Source organism: Lotus japonicus, chromosome 4 (genome assembly GCF_012489685.1).
Source record: "Lotus japonicus ecotype B-129 chromosome 4, LjGifu_v1.2".
NCBI classification, from domain to species: Eukaryota; Viridiplantae; Streptophyta; class Magnoliopsida; order Fabales; family Fabaceae; genus Lotus; species Lotus japonicus.
In genome coordinates, this window is record NC_080044.1 from 10,802,516 (window position 1) to 10,822,534 (window position 20,019).

The 20,019-nt window shown below is 33.7% G+C and overlaps 1 protein-coding gene and 1 long non-coding RNA gene across 2 annotated transcripts; one reads left to right on the plus strand and one right to left on the minus strand.

Moving 5' to 3' along the window:
• The first annotated feature begins 14,908 nt into the window (after nucleotides 1-14,908).
• On the plus strand, nucleotides 14,909-16,790 carry LOC130711184 (cytochrome P450 89A2-like). Its single transcript, XM_057560691.1, has one exon. The coding sequence runs from the start codon at nucleotides 14,965-14,967 to the stop codon at nucleotides 16,498-16,500; it is 1,536 nt and encodes a 511-aa protein (XP_057416674.1). The 5' UTR covers nucleotides 14,909-14,964; the 3' UTR covers nucleotides 16,501-16,790.
• A 1,694-nt stretch (nucleotides 16,791-18,484) lies between these two features.
• On the minus strand, nucleotides 18,485-19,807 carry LOC130712091 (uncharacterized). Its single transcript, XR_009010854.1, has 2 exons — nucleotides 18,970-19,807; nucleotides 18,485-18,864 (listed from the first exon to the last, which is right to left on the minus strand). It is a non-coding gene; the product is annotated as an uncharacterized LOC130712091 (long non-coding RNA).
• Between the last annotated feature and the right edge of the window lie 212 nt (nucleotides 19,808-20,019).

Genomic DNA, 20,019 nt, shown 5'->3' on the forward strand with positions numbered 1-20,019 from the left:
GTATTCCGCAAACTGGCTTCTCCAAGGAAAATAGCATCATCAGCAAACTGTAACAAAGACACCTCAACAGAGTCCTTCCCACCAACCTTGAAACCAGTAAATTTTCCAAACTTGACCGCATTCATGAATAAGCCATTCAACCCTTCAGCAACAATAAGAAAAAGAAACGGAGCAAGTGAGTCACCTTGTCGCAAGCCCTTCTCCATTTTAAACTCACTACAAGGACTACCATTAACCAACACTGACACAGAAGCAGATTCCAGACAACTTTTAATCCACCCAATCCATCTCGCCTCAAAGTTCATTCTCTGCATCATATAAAACAGGAAATCCCGCTGAACCGAATCATAAGCTTTTTCATAATCAACCTTAAAAATAATGGTTGGCTTTTTACGAATTTTTGCTTCATGAACCACCTCATTTGCCACCACAACACTATCCAACATATTCCTTCCCCCAAGAAAAGAAAATTGTCGATCATCAATCACCTTCCCAAGAGCAAGTTTAAGGCAAGCAGCCAGCAACTTAGAAACCACTTTATAAATGCAACCAATCAAAGAAATCGGACGAAATTCACCTAAGCTTTGTGGAGACGACACCTTCGGGATAAGGACAATGAACGATGCATTAGTCCCCTTAGGCCACGCACCCTTAGACTAGAATTCAAGCACAGTTCGAACAAAATCACCTTCATAACCTCCCAAAATTGTTGAATAAATCTGAAATTATAATCATCTGGTCCCGGGCTCTTATCTCCGCCACACGCCCACATCGCCTCCGTAATTTCCTCCTCTGAAAAATGAGACACCAGCATAGCATTGTCAATGTCAGAAAGTACCCTGAACTGAACCTCATCCAAAGCTGGTCGGTCCCAAGAATCAGATTTAAATTTCGTCTCAAAGAAAGACAAAGCCGCCTTCTTTAAAAGCTCTGGGTTCTCCTCCCAGACCCCATCAACCTGCAGGCCTATTATAGAATTCGCACGTCTCTTCCAATTAATCGAAGCATGGAAAAAACCAGTGTTTTGATCACCCTCTGCAATCCACTTAGACCTGGCCTTTTGACACAAGAGTGATTCATGAAATTTTAAAACAGACCAGAATTCATTGAGAAGTTCCTTTCGAGCGAAGGAAAAGAAAAGGCAATGGACACCAGACTCTGTAGCTTGTTTTTTTTGTGAATGGGTAAAATAAACATGGAAACTATAAGGCTAACACATTTCGGGACAGAAGGGGAATATCAAAATAAGTAAAATCACATTGTTGAGTAGCACCATAACTCGCCAAGCAATCCGTCGGCAGATTGGCTTCACGGGGAATGTAATGAAGCCTAATATCTCATTGACGAGACTGTCCATGAACATACTAACATACTCATGTAAGCGGTAGCACTCCTTAGTAAGAAGATCAACAACCTCCTTACAATCAGACTGACAATACGCCTTACAAATATTCTTTCTCCAAACCAGATGAAGACCCATACGAAGATCTGTGAGCTCCGCAACTAAAGATCACCCTCAGACTCTGTAGCTTGTTTAATATATTTATTTTATTTTTTAATATTATAAATAAAATAAATTTGATGTAAATACTAAATAAATTCTTAAATTGACTAAAATTTAATATTTTTTTAGTATATATGAAAGATAAATTAAACCTTTCAGTGATCGATCTCTGGACCTTTCCCCTCTCCAATTCTTATGCCCAGCTCTTATCACTTGAGTTACTATTCAGGAACATAAAATTTAATATTTTATTATAATAATAACTTTAGCTTACCTCTTAATCTTACAAATTAATTATATTGCCTCTGTACAAGAGAACGAGTAGAAGGAGAATAAAATTGTAATTAAAAAATCTCAATATATAACGTAATTTCGTGCTTTCCTTTGTAAGTCCGGGATCATCATGGTGTGGTGTTTGTTGCTGTTGTTTCATAGGATAGAATTAACCTGGGAGTGGGGATTATGTGGAGGTTGTGGCTATGAGTAAAGGTTTAAGGTTGGCTATTGACCGGGAATTGTGTCTCATATGTGTGTGGACTCTGATTGTCTCGGGGAGATTCGTGGGATTAACAAGATGGACATACACAATTCATATATGTCTCTAATAATTTGTGATTAAGTACTCACATTAGCTTCTATTTCTTCTGTTTCATTTCATCATGCTTATAAGGAAGCTAACTCTCTAGCTCGTAGTTTAGCTAAGTTTGCAGTCTTCCATTCAAACAATGTTTTGTATGACGATTTTAGTTTGTTTCCATGTGCTTCTTCACTCACACTTGAGCTTACCATTCTTAATGAAGGTCTATTTTTCCGTATAAAAAAAATTTTAAAAGCAAAAAATTGTTGTCAAGAGATTAAAAGTTTTGGGTACATCCTTCCCATATAAAACTTTTATCCAGGTTTGAGCATAAATCAAAGAAAAAAAAAGGTTCCAGGTAAGGAGACCCCTTAGCACCTGCAGATTTACCATGGTTGCAACACGTTTTCGTTGCACTTGCTACATAAACAAACCCCACTTTGTTGGCAACATATTTTTATGAGTTTTTTTCCTGACCTATGTTGTCTCTTGAAACTAGCTGTCATCATCAACTCGAGCGCATAGCCCTTTAAGGAGCAATGGCATGTGATTGAGAGGTTTTAAATTGCAATTGTGGTTGCGGTTACAGCTGCGATTGTGACCATTGTCATTACAGACACTGCGATGAAGTTTGCAGCCATTTTGATGTGAATTTATTTTACCTTCGCATAATATATGCACAAAAAATAAAAAATTATTGTAATAATTGTTAGAGAAAAAACCTATGATTTTGTATAGATTTTTATTTACTTTTAAACTTTGTATCATTATAATACTTTGACCTCACTAGTGGGGTAAAGTTTTTGTTTGTATCTTTTTGTTTTAAATTGATCATGTCGTAAATCAAACCAAAGGCACATAGGCCGCCAAATCATTATTTACAAAAGATAAAACGCTCGAGGAACACCCTCCACCCAAACACAAGTCAAAACCATTCGCATTACGTGTAAGAAAGTCTGCGCACTAACGAACAAAAATATATATCAAAGTTCATCCTTAAAATAAAACAAAAAATATCAATAAGTTGTTGGTATAGTAAGAGAGTCCGCTACTGTTAAGGTGAAGTTGCGAGATTAAATCCCAAGAAAATTATTTGTTAGGAGAACTGTTACTATATTCCAAATATGTTAACACCTAGCTACAAGGATAAAAATATTATATAAAATAAGATATTTTTTCCAGCAAGAAACACTGTAATTACCATATTCTTTGTTTTCATTTTATAATACGTTAATTAAAAGTTATTATTTATCAACACTTTTATAAATCGTTAAAAAGTTTCAATTAATTAATATTGACAAAATTAATCATAAAATTTTAACATATTAAATCCATAAAAAGTTACTTCGTCTAGCAAATACTCATGGTCTTATAGTAATAGCCTAATATATAGGATAGCCTAATTACAGGCAAATAACGAACAAGCCGTCGGGGTCAAGTAACAGGAAAGTAGGTCCGCTGAAAATGCTACACAGGCCAATCATACTTTGTTGAGCTTCGTTTCCAGTCACCATGGAAGGCAATGTTTACCTCAACCTAGCCAAATCAAAGAGAACAAAACTAAAATTAAAGTCAATTACTTATCTCGTACGCCATGTTAATTTTGGCCTTTGTTCGATTCTTGTCCACTCCTTCCCCTTCTCCTTCGACATATGCCACATCATCAGGAACTGAATCACTCACAAGTCACATACTCACATCACACTTCATTGGATTAAGTACAATAGAGTTAAAACAAAAATATGATGGGGTAAATGGCCACATTGGTCCCTGGATGTTCGCACCGACTTCAGAATCGTCCATGGATGAATTTTATTAGGCTCGCGGTCCCCAGATGTGGCAAAAAATAGTCATATTAGTCCCTGACGTTAAAATCTCCTAACGTTCGTTAACCCAATTAATAAAAGTCAACATTTTCTTTCTAATTTTCTTTCACTTTGGTCCCTTTCTTCTTTCTTCCACCCTCTTCACCCCCTCCTTCCATCATTTTCACCAAAACCCACCCCCCATCATGCTTCAGAAACCCAGAACGTAAACCCACAATCTTCACCTCCTTCATCTTCATCTTGTTCATCTTCACTTTATTCATCTTCATCCCCTTCTTCCATCATCTTCACCAAAAACTCCTCCCCTTCTTCATCAACCCATTCCCTTTTTTTTTTCTTTTTTTCCATATCATCATCATCAACACTCTTCTTCTTCTCCTTCTTCAACCAACCATGCCCAAACCTTCTCTCCCAGATTTAACACAAATCCAACTCAGATTTAACACCAAATTTACCTTCAGATTGGGAAATATTTTTCTTTCTTTCAAAGAAAAAGAAAATGCAGGAAATTGAGAGAAAAGAAAAAGAGAGGAAGAAAGAAGAGACCGTGGGGAAGGTGTTGCTGGTGTAGGAAATTAGCAAGCAGGTTTTGCCAACAGCTCCATCCCCAACAGTGACGCACTTGATGAACCTCGAAGCGCTCATCTTTCTTCAACAAAACAAAACAAAACAAAACAAAACGGAAAAAGCCTCAGATCTTCTTCAACCTGAGGACCCAATTACACGCCCTCTTCCTCCTCCTCCTCTTCTTCCTCCTCCACCTCCTCTAGCTTCTGCTTCTGCTTCAATTACACATCTGCACCCAACAAAAAAATCCCAAATCGAGAAACAAACAAAAACAGAAACTTTCAGGAACGAGAAAACCAAAAAGATGAATGGCGAACCTTAATTGCGAAAATGCAGAAAGAGATTGCGAGGGAAAAACGGGGAATTGTGATTTGGGGAAATGAGGGAAACCCTAATTCTTTGGGACAGACAGAGATGAAAGAAAGGGGTAAATGGTCTGAAAAAAAAAAAGAAAAAAAAAAAGGGAATGGGTTGATGAAGAAGGAGAGGAGTTTTTGGTGAAGATGATGGAAGAAGGGGATGAAGATGAATAAAGTGAAGATGAACAAGATGAAGATGAAGGAGGTGAAGGTTGTGGGTTTACGTTCTGGGTTTCTGAAGCATGATGGGGGTGGGTTTTGGTGAAAATGATGGAAGGAGGGGGTGAAGAGGGTGGAAGAAAGAAGAAAGGGACCAAAGTGAAAGAAAATTAGAAAGAAAATGTTGACTTTTATTAATTGGGTTAACGGACGTTAGGAGATTTTAACGTCAGGGACTAATATGATTATTTTTTGCCACATCTGGGGACCGCGAGCCTAATAAAATTCATCCAGAGACGATTCTGAAGTCGATGCGAACATCCAGGGACCAATGTGACCATTTACCCAAAATTAAATTTCAAAAGATAAACAGATGTGAAAATATTGTAATCAAATTGGTCAAATTTTTTTTTAGGGTTAAGGGTTAAGTTAGTCTTGAATTTTGTAAGCGATTTTAATTTTAATCATTCGACGGAAAAATAATATTTAGTGACGGTCAAAATTAAAACATCTAGTTCAACTATAAAATGACTGCCACTAAATATCATTTCTCCGTTCAGGGTGATGTTTGGCCTAAAAGAAGGAGATTATTTAAATTACGGGGAATCATCCACATTGGCTAAAGAGCAAACGCAAGTAAGTTGAACACCGCATATTTCACCAAAAACCGTAAGTCATTAGGTGTATGTGTTCTCTCACTTATAAGCAGCTCAAAGTTATCATCTTGTTCTAATATGAGACTTACTCACATTTTATATCACAACAATCTCTTCCTTAAGAGTGAGTCAATCTCAAATGAAAGTGGAAGCCTCCAAATACTTACACTACAATTGGGCTGATCGACAGGTGCTCGCCGCTTAGTCAAAACATTGCCAGGAAGACTTTTGACACAAGGAGTCGGTCACCATGATCAAACAACCGTAGACATTAAGTTTATAATCTTGTATTTGTTCAAAAATATATTTTTATGGATATTTAACTTTTATTTTTATTTTATTTTTAAATTAGCATCTCCCATTTTTTTAAAGAAATGTTGATTTCGATATTTATATATATAATTTTTTTTGAAATATTATATATATATATATAATTTGAAACAATAATTATTGTAATAGAATATTAATATAGAAAAGTAGTTAATAAAATTTAATGAAATAATAAAAAAATGTTGTAAGAAATTATTTTATCAAATATGTTTTTAACCCCAAAGGGGTTGGTCTAATTGAGTGTGATATGGTCTCATACCCAAGGACGGATCTACGTTAGTCCATGGTTAAGGGGGCAAGTGCCCCACTAAATTATCCTAATTTGCACTAAAAATACACATAAGAGTAGGATTTAAAATATATATAATGATATTGACTTCATTTATAAAATAATAGATATATATGATATTATATTATTAACTAGTTGAATTCCCGTGCACTACACGGGTTACTTTGTCATTAAATTTGTGTAATATTATCTTTTTTTAAGTTTTGTAATTTTAATTGCACAAATATTTTTTAAAGAACTTTTTAATTGCATAAATTTATAAATGTTTGTTAGAAATATATATTTAATGAATTAAACCGTAAAAAAGAATTTAGTTTGTTTATGAATTTATATATTAATATTTTCTTAAAAATAATAGACGTTAATGTTAATTTGGAAAGATCTTTAGGATGATAATTTTACGTATGATATTTCAATTTAATATCATAATAATAAAAGAAATAAAATTAAGGGGTTAGAATGATAAACTTGCTTGGTAATATTTTCATAATTATCAATATATAAAATTGGTGTGACCTGCATTTATTCATAAGATGAGTCCGTTTTGTCGTTTGCTGACCACGTTAAGTTCCGTAGATGACGAACATGGGCTTTGATCTGCGTGTGTGAACATCTTTTAAAAATATATATACATTTCTTTTGTTGAATTTATAGTATTTTTTGTACATCGGAAAGATAAATTACACTTGTGAGAGATTGATCCCGGAACCTTTTTAGCACTTACCACTTAAGCTAACATAATATGATGAAAAAATAAAATAAAATAAATTAAATTAAAAATTAAGTTGTTTTCTTAATTTAATTTTCTAGTATAAAGTTTATTTTCGAAAATGAAATATATATATATATATATATATATATATTATGTTGAGAAACAACCCCTCTTAACATGGGTAAAGTAACCAAGTCAACAGAAAGCCAACCAAAAATCCAGCTACTACAACAAAATCCTCCACCACTAAAAAACCCACAAGCACACAACCATGCTTTAACACCCAAATCAACAACCCCTAATGTCAACGTCTACACCTCTAGGAGAGTCCTCATTTGAAATCGTAAACCGCGACAGATTCAACCGGATGGGATCCTATCAAACCACACGACACCTGCAAAATAGATCTAACCCAGCTATGCATACCAAACAACCCAAGATTCTAGGTTACTTGACTATTTCTAAAATAAGGTAAAGCTTATTGTATAAGATTACTTTTTGGCAAAGAAAATAATTATAGAACTTCAAATTCGAATTTTTAATAAAATTTTTTAATAATAACATTTGTTGTTTTTTTAAAGGTAACATTTGTTGTTAAAAGTGTTAAAAACATTATAATTTTTATGTTCTTCATAAGTTTTTTCAATATCGTTTTAGATTAATTTTTATAAATTTTATTTAAAATATAGTATATAAGAGTTTTTTTTGAAATGAATAGTATATAAGAGTTTAAATATGTCTTTAATTGTATGACCTTCCATGTTTCTTTCTAATGGACATAAATAAATTTTATTAGGGTAAAGTAAGACTTCTTTAATCAGAAAATAAATCGGAGGACCCTCCTCAACCCATGCATGAACATAATTACATAAAGCTAACTTTGATATACAGTTTGCCACCACATTAGCGAACAATTTCACATGAACCAAACTGTAGGAGGCAAAAACTCAACTAATGTCCAAAAAATCCTCCACAATCATCCGCGAGTAGGAGCGTGATGCCACTGGTGACTTCTGCCCATCCTTCAATAAAAGACTACCTGTTTCAAAAACCAGAGATGAAAACCCCGATGGATAGCAAATATGAATATTCCATTTCAAGAACAGGCTCTCAGCTAGCGTAGGATCCAGCGTAAGTCATATCACGCTAAAGTCATGATCTAACTCTAATAATTGATTATAATTAGGCAGAAATCAGCAAAATACATGATATATTTTGTCTAATATTAACACTTGAATCTATTTTTTTTAATAATTGTTGAAGAATTGAATTAAGTAATCTCATATACTTTTTCATTTATAAAAAAATTGATAGTATATTTAAATCATTTCATATAATTTTTAAGTGTTATTTAACAAATACCAAAAACTCAAAAACATAGAATTTTTAAAGTGAATGATTATGATGTTAGTATGAGACATAGATCACATCTATAAATTAAATTAAATTCTAAAGTATAATATTATAATCTTGAAATCGTTCATGGTATTGGAATTGAAAAAAAATTGTATATGGAGAAATAATAGACCTTGGAGACAAATGTTTAAAAGATTAGTTTAAAAGATAAAACACACTATCTCATGGGTAAGAGAAGAAAATAAATATGTGTTGAGTGTTGTCATTCGCTAAAAGGCGAATAAGCAGAAGTGGAGAAAAAATATGTGTATAGGAGAAAAGGATGTGAAAGTCTCTATCTCATCAACTTTTAAAATAGGATATCAAGTCAAATCTAGTAATTCTGATCATATTGATGATGATTTATTTAGTCTGTTAATTTAAATTTTGAATTTTAGAGAATCTTTGGATTTAATTAAAATATTTTCTAATTTACTAATGAATACTTGTTACGTTGAGAAAAAATAAATGAATACTTGTGTTTTAAACTTGAGTATTTTTTTACCAAAACAAATTTGAATCTTTTTCAAATTCGAATTACATTAAGTTATAACATTCCTTTTATAGCTTTCATATTTATTAGTTATTATATTTTAAGCGTAAATAAAAATAAAATATTAATTATGTTTTAAATATAGATATTCATTAATTAAGGGCATTCATGTAAAAAATTAAGTTAACAAACAAATTAGAATTTACAGTCTAACTATAAAAAATATGAAAAATTTTTATGACTCATGAACCAAGACTCGTTTAAGGAGAGAGTTATAAACCTATCTATTTTATTATCAAGATGAACATTCATAATATAATAAGTCATCCCTGTTTTATAGAGGTGTCTAACCCTAGATACACGGATTTAGAATTGCTCATACAAACATAATCCGCCCATAAAAGTGGGTGGGTCAACTAAGCTTGTAAAAACATATATCGCTATTATGAGATAAATAATACATGGATCGCTAACATGACGTAAGAAATACATAAATAGTGTGAGACCACCCATATATGAAATAGGGTGATTGAGTCATGATTAATGGTTCGCCACATGTGAGATGACTCGCGTGATAAGGATTTGCTTGCCAAGTAACCGGGGTTACACGCCAGGTAGTAAGACCGCTCGCCTGGTAGTGCTAGAGTCGCCTAATTAACAAAAAAAATGTAAATGTGAATTTCATTGTTCATATAAATTAAAGAAAATCTAGGAAGTATGAATTAAGAAAGAGATAATTCAGTTATAGTTATTTGGTGAAAATATTGAAAAACATGTTGCATGTTCCATGTGCTAATGAACATCTAAAACAACACAAACCAACAAAAGATCAAAATTTTACAAAGAGAAAACAACAATACTCATAATAGTGAAAAAGGAAGATGAAGATTTCGGATGTGAAATGCGAAAGTAAAATATAAAGAGAACACATAACCTTTTTTCTGCAAAGAAATTCACCTCTCCATCCATCTCACAAATGCATTCTTTCCAACCTTGCCTCTCAATGTATCAGACCTTTCATTGAAAGCGTCAAAACATCCCTCAAACTCTCCTGCCATCAATTTTTAAAATAAGTTGAGAAAACATTAGTCTGAATAAAAATAAAGAGAGTTAAGAAGGGATTAGAACAATTGATAAACTTACTCATGCAATATATAACACCAGAAGAAGACAAAGATGAAGTTGGATGAGCCTTTCAAACCGACAACATAAAGGAGGTTGAAGAAACAAACTGAGAGATTAACGTATTTGTAAAGATAAAAAGAGAGGAAATATTTTATTTTTGGCACGGATATGTTTTTACAAATAAAATATAAATAAAACATTCACAAATATTGCACTTTTTATATATGATGGACATATTCAAAGTTAAGAAAAAATAAAAAATTTACGGATGGATGAGGTGGATATATATTTTTTAATGCAGATTTAATATTGAATATGTATTCATAGTTAAGAGAAAACAAAATCTTATAGATTTAATATTGAATCAATATCAATATCAATATATATTAGAAAAGAAGAACTTCCATAGTGACGTATCAGCACCAGATTAATTATTAGTGACGTGTCAGCACCAGATTAATTCTCATGAAAATTATTCCACGTGTCAATTTGTTAGAGGATATAATTTTCAATTGATATATGTTTTAATTTTATATATTCTAACCTAATTAATTGATATTATTTTAGAAGATATAATTTTCAATTGATATATGTTTTAATTTTGTATATTCTAAAATAATTGATTGATATTATTTTAAAAGATAAGATTTGGTCTTTTAATTTATTTTAAATTTATTTTTAGAATATATTGATGAATTTTTATTGAATTTTCGAATTTTTTATTAATTCGAGATTTTATGAGTTTTTATTGTGATTTACTAGATTTTGTTAGTTTTTATCTATCTTTATTTAATATCATTTTTAATATTAGATTTGATTGGGATTTAGGTTGTTTATTTCTTAATTTTATTTTAATTTATCTTATTATTTATTTTATTTTAAATCCCATAAATTAATTAATTCCATTATAATTTTAATAACCAATAAAAAAAGCAATAACCGACTCAAAATATATCAAAATACACACTCAACCAAGATACATGGACAATTGAACATGTACACGAAGCATGAGTTTTCCAGAAACATGGACTCAAATACAACTAGATTCTTAAACAAATATGACTAACAATGTATTATAGCCATTATTGGAGAAGGATTTTGATGTTGGATGCAAACAGATTGGATATGAATGTAGTTTGTGGTGATTTAGGCATTTGATGTTGGATACATTCTTCAACTATATTCTTTGGATTGGAGGATGCATCTTGCTTGCTCCCAGCAAGGTCCTAAAAGGTGTGTGTGGATTCTTTGTTTCAGCACGATTAGAAGAGGAATAGATGATTGGATGATTTTTAAAGGCTCTAACAACTATGTTTGTACCTAAGGTATGTTATTTCAAACCGATTTTTTGCACTTTTTTTATGGGATGGCGAGAAATAATGATCATCCAAGTTTATTTTGGTTTTATTTTTTAAATTCTATCTCTCACGATCAATAACTGTTAGTTAATTTAATTTTAACAAGTGACTATGCTACCTTTGTCAGTTTGATAATTGTACCATTGTTGATTATGCATCTGATTTCCTATACAAAGGTATGTTCTTTTCATATAAAACCTTCTATTGTTGTATTTGGAGTACTATTTTTGTGTAATTGAAGGAGTGATCGCATTCAGAAATTATGCACCTTTTGAAGAAATTTTCTTTTCCACTCTTAAGATGGGAAAACAATTTGATGTTTAGTATTTTGGTCAAGTTTCTGGAACTCTATTCCCTGATTAACCATTGTTTCAATGGAGGTTTGGGAATTAGATTTCCCGTTTAAGAAATAAGTTATTAGAAGCAACTTGAGAGGTAATTCTTGAATGGTTAAAATTAAAACCATACATGCTCGCAATTGATGTCAAGTTTGTGTTCCGTCCTGATTCAAGTCTACTTCTTTTTCAGGGTATGGTTACATTGTTTTTCTCCTTTTCTAAGAAGGTAGTTTAGGGCAGCAGAGATTCATTTTTACTGCTTTTATGTTAGTTGTGTGTCACTTTGAGGCTAACCTTCTCATCAAGCATTTTACTTTGAGGCTAACCTAGCTTTTAGCCACTGTTTATGGTATGCCCTTTATTAACTTTTAGAAGAATCAGTCAAATTTATGTTTAAGATAAAATCAAATCACCGAATCATGTATTTGATCCCAATATAATATATAGATGATTGGGTCTCTTTTTAGGTGCTTTCTGTAGGTCTTTTTAGGTTTTTTCTCTCTTGTTGTCTTGGGTGTTTTGCCTTTGGGTTTTGGCCGGGCTCGGTGGTCCTTGGAGGTGCTTATGGGTGTTTTTGGTTTTCTTTTTGTTGATGCCGAGCTCGTTTATTCTGTAATCTCTGCCTGAGAGTTTTGCTCTCAAGCCTTTTGCCAATATACTTTTAGCTTTCTAAAAAAATAATATATAGATGATTTGAACTGATTGATTATTTCTATTGTCTTAGGACTTAGGAGCAAAGCTCCAATTGTGGAAGTGAGGCTCAAGAATTTGACTATTAAGGTTGATTCCTATGTTGTTAGCAGAGCTTTGCCAAATATACCAAGCTCTGCATTGAACATTGTAGTAATACTTCTTGGTACCTGTGGGATAAGTACTGCTATGAGAACAAAGCTTTACTAAGGTTGATCCTTTGTTTCTCATATAGAAGCGCTTTTACGCGTTCAAAAAAGCATCTCATGCAGTAGCACTTCAAGGGGATCAAAGAAGTAGGTGAAATGTGAATTTTTAGATGGTATGATGTCATATCCAATTAGTACTTATGGAATATATTTGATGATTCACTAATGAAGTGTCGAATATTAATGAGTGAGTTTTAGAGCTTGGAGTCATCCAATACTATTAGAGGGAAGAGGTGGAAGAAGAAGAATAGTTAAAAGTTAAACCGTTCAGATTAGGTAAAGAAAAGTTAAGAGTAATTATATTTATATATGTATATAACTATAATAATTTGATAGTAAGAATAGTATGAGGAATAAAAAATATTAATACATATGTACTATAAATTTATTAGTCCTAACATATTTGAGTTACGAGATCTCACGGGAAGGAACATTTTACATGAAAAATGAAAATTTGTACGAGTGAAAAAAAAATTATATAACTTAAGTGTACTTTTAATAATGTAAACAATAATTATATATTTATGTATTGTTACATATCTAAAACACAAAAGCAATATCTTTTATGTAACACGGGTATACATCTTCGCAAACAAAATTCAGTTATACCTCATATATGCAAAACTTTACAAAACACTAGAATTGAGTGTATGAATTTATGCTATTTAAATATCTACATCTTTATTATGATTATTCTTACTTTCTTAGTATCTTAAAATTTTTATAATTTAAAATATCGATCGATTTATCAAATACAATAGACAAATTCCCCGTGCAACGCGCGGGTAAAAAACACTAGTATGTATTCAAAGTGCGACCCAAGCTGCTAAGAACGATGCTGAAATAAGTCGTAGATTGAAGGGTTCTTACAGATGAAAATTCCAAAGGTCATCGCTACTGTGGATACAGAGAAAAAAAGTGCATTAAAAAGTATAGATATAGATATGTTTAGTGTAATCACACGGATATATTTTAGAATGTTTTTTGACTATGGGATATTTTTTTTTTTACTAAATATTTTTTTATAAAAAGTGTGATCACACACGGATGTTTATGGTCCATTTTGTTTGTATTTTGACTATGGGATCGGATATGTTTTTTTAATAATTTTTTTTTAAAAAAAGTGTGATCACACACGGATATGTTTTTGGTCCAATGTTTTTTAATATAGCACTTTTTTATATATTATTATTCAAAGTTAAGAAAAAATAAAAAATTTACGGATGGATGGGGTGGATATATATTTTTAATGCATATTTAATATTTGAATATGCATTCAAAGTTAAGAGAAAACAAAATGTTGCAGATTTAATATTGAATATGTATTCAAAGTTAAGAAAAAAATAAAATCTTGTAGATTTAATATTGAACAACAAAATTTATATATTTTTTATTGGGATAATATGGGGGTGACACGTGACAAAACCTTCTAGAAAAAAACCTTCATTTTTTAATATTGAATATGTATTCAAAGTTAAGAAAAAAAAATAAAATCTTGTAGATTTAATATTAAATAACAAAATTTGTATATTTTTTATTGGGATGATATGGAGGTGACACGTTGTAAAATCTTCTAGAAAAAAACCTTCCTTTAGTATATTATATAGATAGATTAAATGAATGGTCCAATTACATCATATTAAAATTTTATAATTAGTCTAAAAAAATAAACTTATATTTAATTAAATAATTAATTTATCAATTATACATAAATTTTGATGTGAAATTTATTTAATGGTAGAAAAATCACAATTGACTTTTGTTAATATTCTAATATCATTAATAATCATTAAATGTCATATTAATACCATAGTTATCTTAAAATATATGGAATTGTTGAATATTTAAATTACTGAAAAATCAGAAAATACAAATATGATATTATCTACCTACTAATATTAGTATAATGGATAAAACTACTCATGAAGGGTAAAGCATGAGGAAGTGAGTCAGAGTTCCCAATTTTTTATTTCAAAAATAATATATATAGTATAAAATATGATAAATATAATTTTCAATAAAGAATTAATTCTATACCACCAAGGCAACAATTATTGTTAATCTTATCCGTTTGTCGCTTTCTGGCGAATACATACACTAGAGTACCGTTTCTGGGTTTCTAGAAGTTTGTATTTATTATTTCCATTTGTATTTAAGACGCACGAGTTATGGATAATTTAAGACTTTTAATTTTAATTTTTATTCTTTTTCCACGTGTGCTTCTTTCCTTTCTTGCGCTCAAAGCTCGTAACGTGGTACCCAAAAAAACAAGTTCGTAACGTACAAGACTACAAGGCTCACCCTTATTTATATGAGGATCAAGAGTTGTGAATTATTAGAGTGGTTGAGAGTAAAGCAACAACACACCCAAATAATCATGGAGACATGGTTCCTGTTCATAGTCACTCTCTGCATTGCCGCACTCATTAGAGCGATCTTCACCACCATCACCACCATTGTCGCCACCAAAACTCCTCCGGGCCCACCCCACATCCCAATAATCACAAGCATCTTGTGGTTGAGAAAATCATTTTCCCAGCTTGAACCAATCCTCAGAAACCTCCACGCCAAACATGGCCCAATTGTCACCCTCCGCATCGGCTCCCGCCCCGCCATCTTCATCTCCGACCGCTCCCTCGCCCACCGTACCCTCGTTCAAAACTCCGCCATATTCTCCGACCGCCCTAAGCCCATCGCCACCGGCAAAGTCCTCTCCGCCAACCAGCACAACATCAGCTCTGCCTCTTATGGCGCAACCTGGCGTGCCCTCCGACGCAACCTCGCCGGCGAGATGCTCCACCCCTCCCGTGTGAAGTCCTTCTCACAAACCCGGAAATGGGTCCTCGACACGCTCCTCCACCGCCTGAAATCCGCTTCCTCCCAATCAGATTCTAACCCCTCCGCCGCTGTCACTGTCGTCAGCCACCTCCGCTACGCCATGTTCTGCCTGCTAGTTTTCATGTGCTTCGGGGAGAGACTCGACGACGCGATAATCAACGACGTGGAGCGCGTGCAGAGGAACCTGCTCTTAAACGCTAGCAAATTCAGCATCCTGAATTTCTGGCCGAAAATCACTGGATTTCTGCTACGAAATCGTTGGAATGAGCTTTTACAACTCATGAAAGATCAAGAAGACGTTCTGGTTCCACTCATCAGAGCAAGAAAGCTAGCTAAAGAGGGGAAACCAGTCAACGACGTCGTTTCCTATGTCGATACGCTTCTCGAATTGGAGTTGCCGGAAGAGAAACGCAAGCTGAATGAGAGTGAAATGGTGACTCTGTGCTCGGAGTTTCTTAACGCCGGTACCGACACAACGTCGACGGCGTTGGAGTGGGTGCTGGCGAATCTGGTTAAATACCCACGCGTGCAGAAGAATATTGTAGATGAAATTAGTGATGTGATGAAGGGAAGAGAAGACAAGGAGGTGAAGAAGGAAGATTTGGTGAAACTGCCTTATTTGAAGGCGGTGATACTGGAAGGTTTACGGCGGCATCCGCCGGGGCATTTTGTGCTGCCGCATGCCGTGACGGAGGACACGGTGTTGGATGGTTACTTGGTGCCGAAGGACGGGACGGTGAATTTCATGGTGGCGGAAATGGGGTGGGACCCGCAGGTGTGGGAGGAACCGATGGAGTTTAAGCCTGAGAGGTTTTTGAACAATGAGGGGAAGGAGGTTGAAGGTTTTGATATTACTGGGAGTAAAGAGATTAAGATGATGCCATTTGGTGCAGGGAGGAGGATTTGTCCTGGTTATAATTTGGCTTTGATGCATTTGGAGTATTTTGTGGCTAATTTGGTTTGGAGTTTTGAGTGGAAGGTTCCTGAAGGTGGGAGTGTTGATTTGTCAGAGAAGCAGGAGTTTACTATGGTCATGAAGTATCCATTGCAGGCTCATCTTACTCCTAGGATTTAGTGTTGAACTCTGCTGTCTGCTGCAAGCATTGTCCCATTATTATTATAGTCTAATAAATCATCTGTATAAACATGATGTTTTAGATGGAGTTTATGATGTTTTAGATGGAGTTTATCTGCCAATTTGAGTGAATTGCCAAGATTCATTTTAAGAGAATCGTCCATAGCATCATGGCGAGAGATTTTTGTGTTTGCTTTGAATTAGATGTTCTGTCCAGTGTGTTTAGAAATGTCCTCAATTTCATGGTTGGGGAACAAGTAGCATAAATTGAAAGATATTTTATTATTGTACTTTCTCTTTTGTTTCGTTTGATTTCTACCTCTTGTTTTTTCTGGATATTTCTAATATGTACACACCACATCACTCACTACAAATCTCAATTACGGGGTACACTTGAGAGAATCCTGGCTCTCAATTATGTGTGATTAAGTCATTATCTATTCATAAGTGTGAGCAAGTCATCTTCATTAGATTGTGGGTAAGTGTGAACAAATCATTTTCTATTAATAAGTGTAAATACGTGTGAACACGTCATTTCCATTAAATTATGGATAAGTGTGAACAAATATTTCATTATTCATAATGTTTTTTATTTGTCCTTTCACAAAGAATGTTTTATGTTTTTTTTTATACATTGGAAAAGCAAAAATGTTTTATATTTGAGATAAGTAATATATCAAATAATTTAAATGCTAATAATTAGGGAGATTATATATCATTAATTTCATTAATAGTCCTTTAATAATTTTAAGTAAATGTTTTGTCATAGGATAATTATTTGTCCACACCTCATCTTTGAGGTGGAAAGAGTTGGAGGATGAGAGAGATAAGAATAAAAGAAAAAGTATAAAATATGATAGATGATAAGAGAAGAGATATAGAAATAAAAATAGGTGAAAATGAAGTATATAACATATGAAGTATTGAGGTGTGTATATATCATTGTTGTTTATCATGCCAACAAGAAATCATCGAGTTGATATGATTGGTTAATGAACACTTAGATGGGTCGACAACTTTTCTGATGAATTAATGAATTAACTTATAATTTATATTTTTTTTTACATCAAGAATAAATTTCCGCTCCGCCACTACTTCTTACCTCAAGACCAGGGCCGGCCCTAGGCCTGTGCAAGCAGGCCACAACCCAGGGCCTCCAAAAAGAAGGGCCCCGAAAAAAAATTCACATTAAATTTTCCCCTAAAATAAAATTTAGTTATAATAATTAATGTTCAAGATGTCATTAATGACTTGAGCTGGTCTAGTGGTTAGTAATTGTGTATGTTACTTTTATGTACCGGATTCGAATCCCACTTTTTGGCTTTAGACATGTTATTTGTTAATTAATTTGAATTGAAAGAATTCAAAAATTAAAGCAAAAGGTCGCGTTGCTTGGATTCAAACACGCGACCCTGGCGAGTTGCAAGAAGCCATTTGTCAAACAAACCAACATAATGGTTCTGATGAAATTTCGAACCTAAAAATTATAAGGGGTCCATTTATATTATTGACCCCGGGCCTCTAAAATGTCGGGACCGACCCTGCTCAAGACGATACCCATGCTATTCAAACTTGCTTCTGAGTTCGATTGTTTTTTATTATAGGTTTCATATTTATTTTTTTGATTATGGGTTGCGTGAAAGTTTTGTTTGCACTCCCAATGTAATGTTTTCCCTTTTTCTCTGTTTTCTGAGAAAGACATCGTGGCCCCTAAATAAGGTGGTTATTAGAGCATCTCCAATGGAGACCTTATTTTGGGACCTTAAAATAAGATCTGGATCTTATTAGATCTCACTATTGGAGTTATCCTACATGGCATGAGATCTTAGCAAAAGCTAAGATCCGTGTCTTAGCTCAGGTACTCTCAAATGTGGGATCTTAAATAAAATAATATTTTTTCTCTCTCCTTCAATACCATAACCAAAGTGAAAATTAGGGAGGGAAATAAATAATATAAATATATTGGATATTGTGGGTCCAGTCAAAAGTAAAATAAGATCCCAACCACTAGAGTGAAATATGCATGAAGACCTTATGGGTGTCTTAAATCCTATGTGGCAATTTGGGTCCACAAAAATTGAGTTAAGTCCCAAAATAAGTTTCTACCATTGGAGATGCTCTTAGGGTGCAAGTGCACTCTAGGTCTTGCACCATATAAGAGCAAAAATTACCCACAATAGTAGGTTAGATGACCTGTTGATAGAAAAAAAAAAAAAACAAGATTACAATAATATCCTTTATTTTCTTTTATTATCTCTCTGTTCTCCCCACACGGTGACCATCTTCTCCAAGTCTTGCAACTCCTATTGGCCAGGGAAGATCTGCATCTTATCTTCTAACCTCTTTACCTTTAACAGCAATGATCTGAAATTTAAAAAACACATGAAAAATAAAACTAAAATTGGATCTAAAGCCTATCTAAAATGAAATAGATAAAATATTCAAAATTACAAGAGGAGATAGATTTACAAAACGGAGACATCGTGGCGCTGGACCTCTTGCCGGAGCTTCTGCAACGAGATCTGGTTTTTCAGACGCGAAATTGGAACTAGATCTGCTTTTCTTCCTTCTTCGATCTTCCCTTGAAATCCCCAATTTTAACACAGTTCTATGCATAAACAACCACAAACAAATACCATCACGCAGAGATACATGGAGAAGACCCACCCTGTGTGCCATGGACGCCGCTGCAGTCGGAATCTAAAGCTCACAAGGACACCATCGATGTTTCTCCTCTGTGATTTCGACATCTATTCGAAAATCGACCGAACCCTTTATTCAATTACCATGATTTCAAACCCACCATGACATGCAAGGATTAGCTCTCATGTTAGAGTTCACGAAGGTTAGGGCTCTTCGTGTTCAACATCGTCTAGTGCGCCCAGATCATGTCGTCTTCGTCTTTCTCACACCGATATGTCTTCCGGCGCAACCGCGGACCACCACGCTGAAACTCTGCGACCGCCGCAGCCGCGGTGGTTGGCCGGATATGGCCTTGGTGGTGAGGTTTACCAGAAAAAACCAAGTGCAGGGCCTCCTTTTTTGTTACGGTAGGAAAATAAAAAGGCAGGGGCTTTTTTGTCATGTACATATTGTATATCAAATATATTTAAAATACCTATTAACCCGATCAACCGGTTTCCAATTCTCACATTGACAGTTGGTGCCACCTCATTGGCTCTAACATGTGTGGCATGGGTGCAAGACCCACACACTATTGCACCTTAGACAACACCCCTAAATAATTCAACAACTAATTGGTTTCTTTGTTTTCCGCCGTTGATGATTGCAAAAAGAAAGAAATGAACTTGACCAGTGACCACCACGAATGAGGTGGATTCAGAAAAGCCGAAAAGGATTTTAGTACAAAAGTAGTGTTGAAAAATATAAGAAGCAGAATAATTTGAAAACATAGTAACTAACTTTTATCAACAATAATATATACACACCTCATTTTCAAAACACTTCATTTCCAACAATTTTCATTTGTATCTCTTTTCTCTTATCATCTATCACATC

Coding starts and splice junctions, on each gene's coding strand:
- LOC130711184 (XM_057560691.1), top strand. CDS start 14,965: ATGGAGACATGGTTCCTGTTCATAGTCACTCTCTGCATTGCCGCACTC.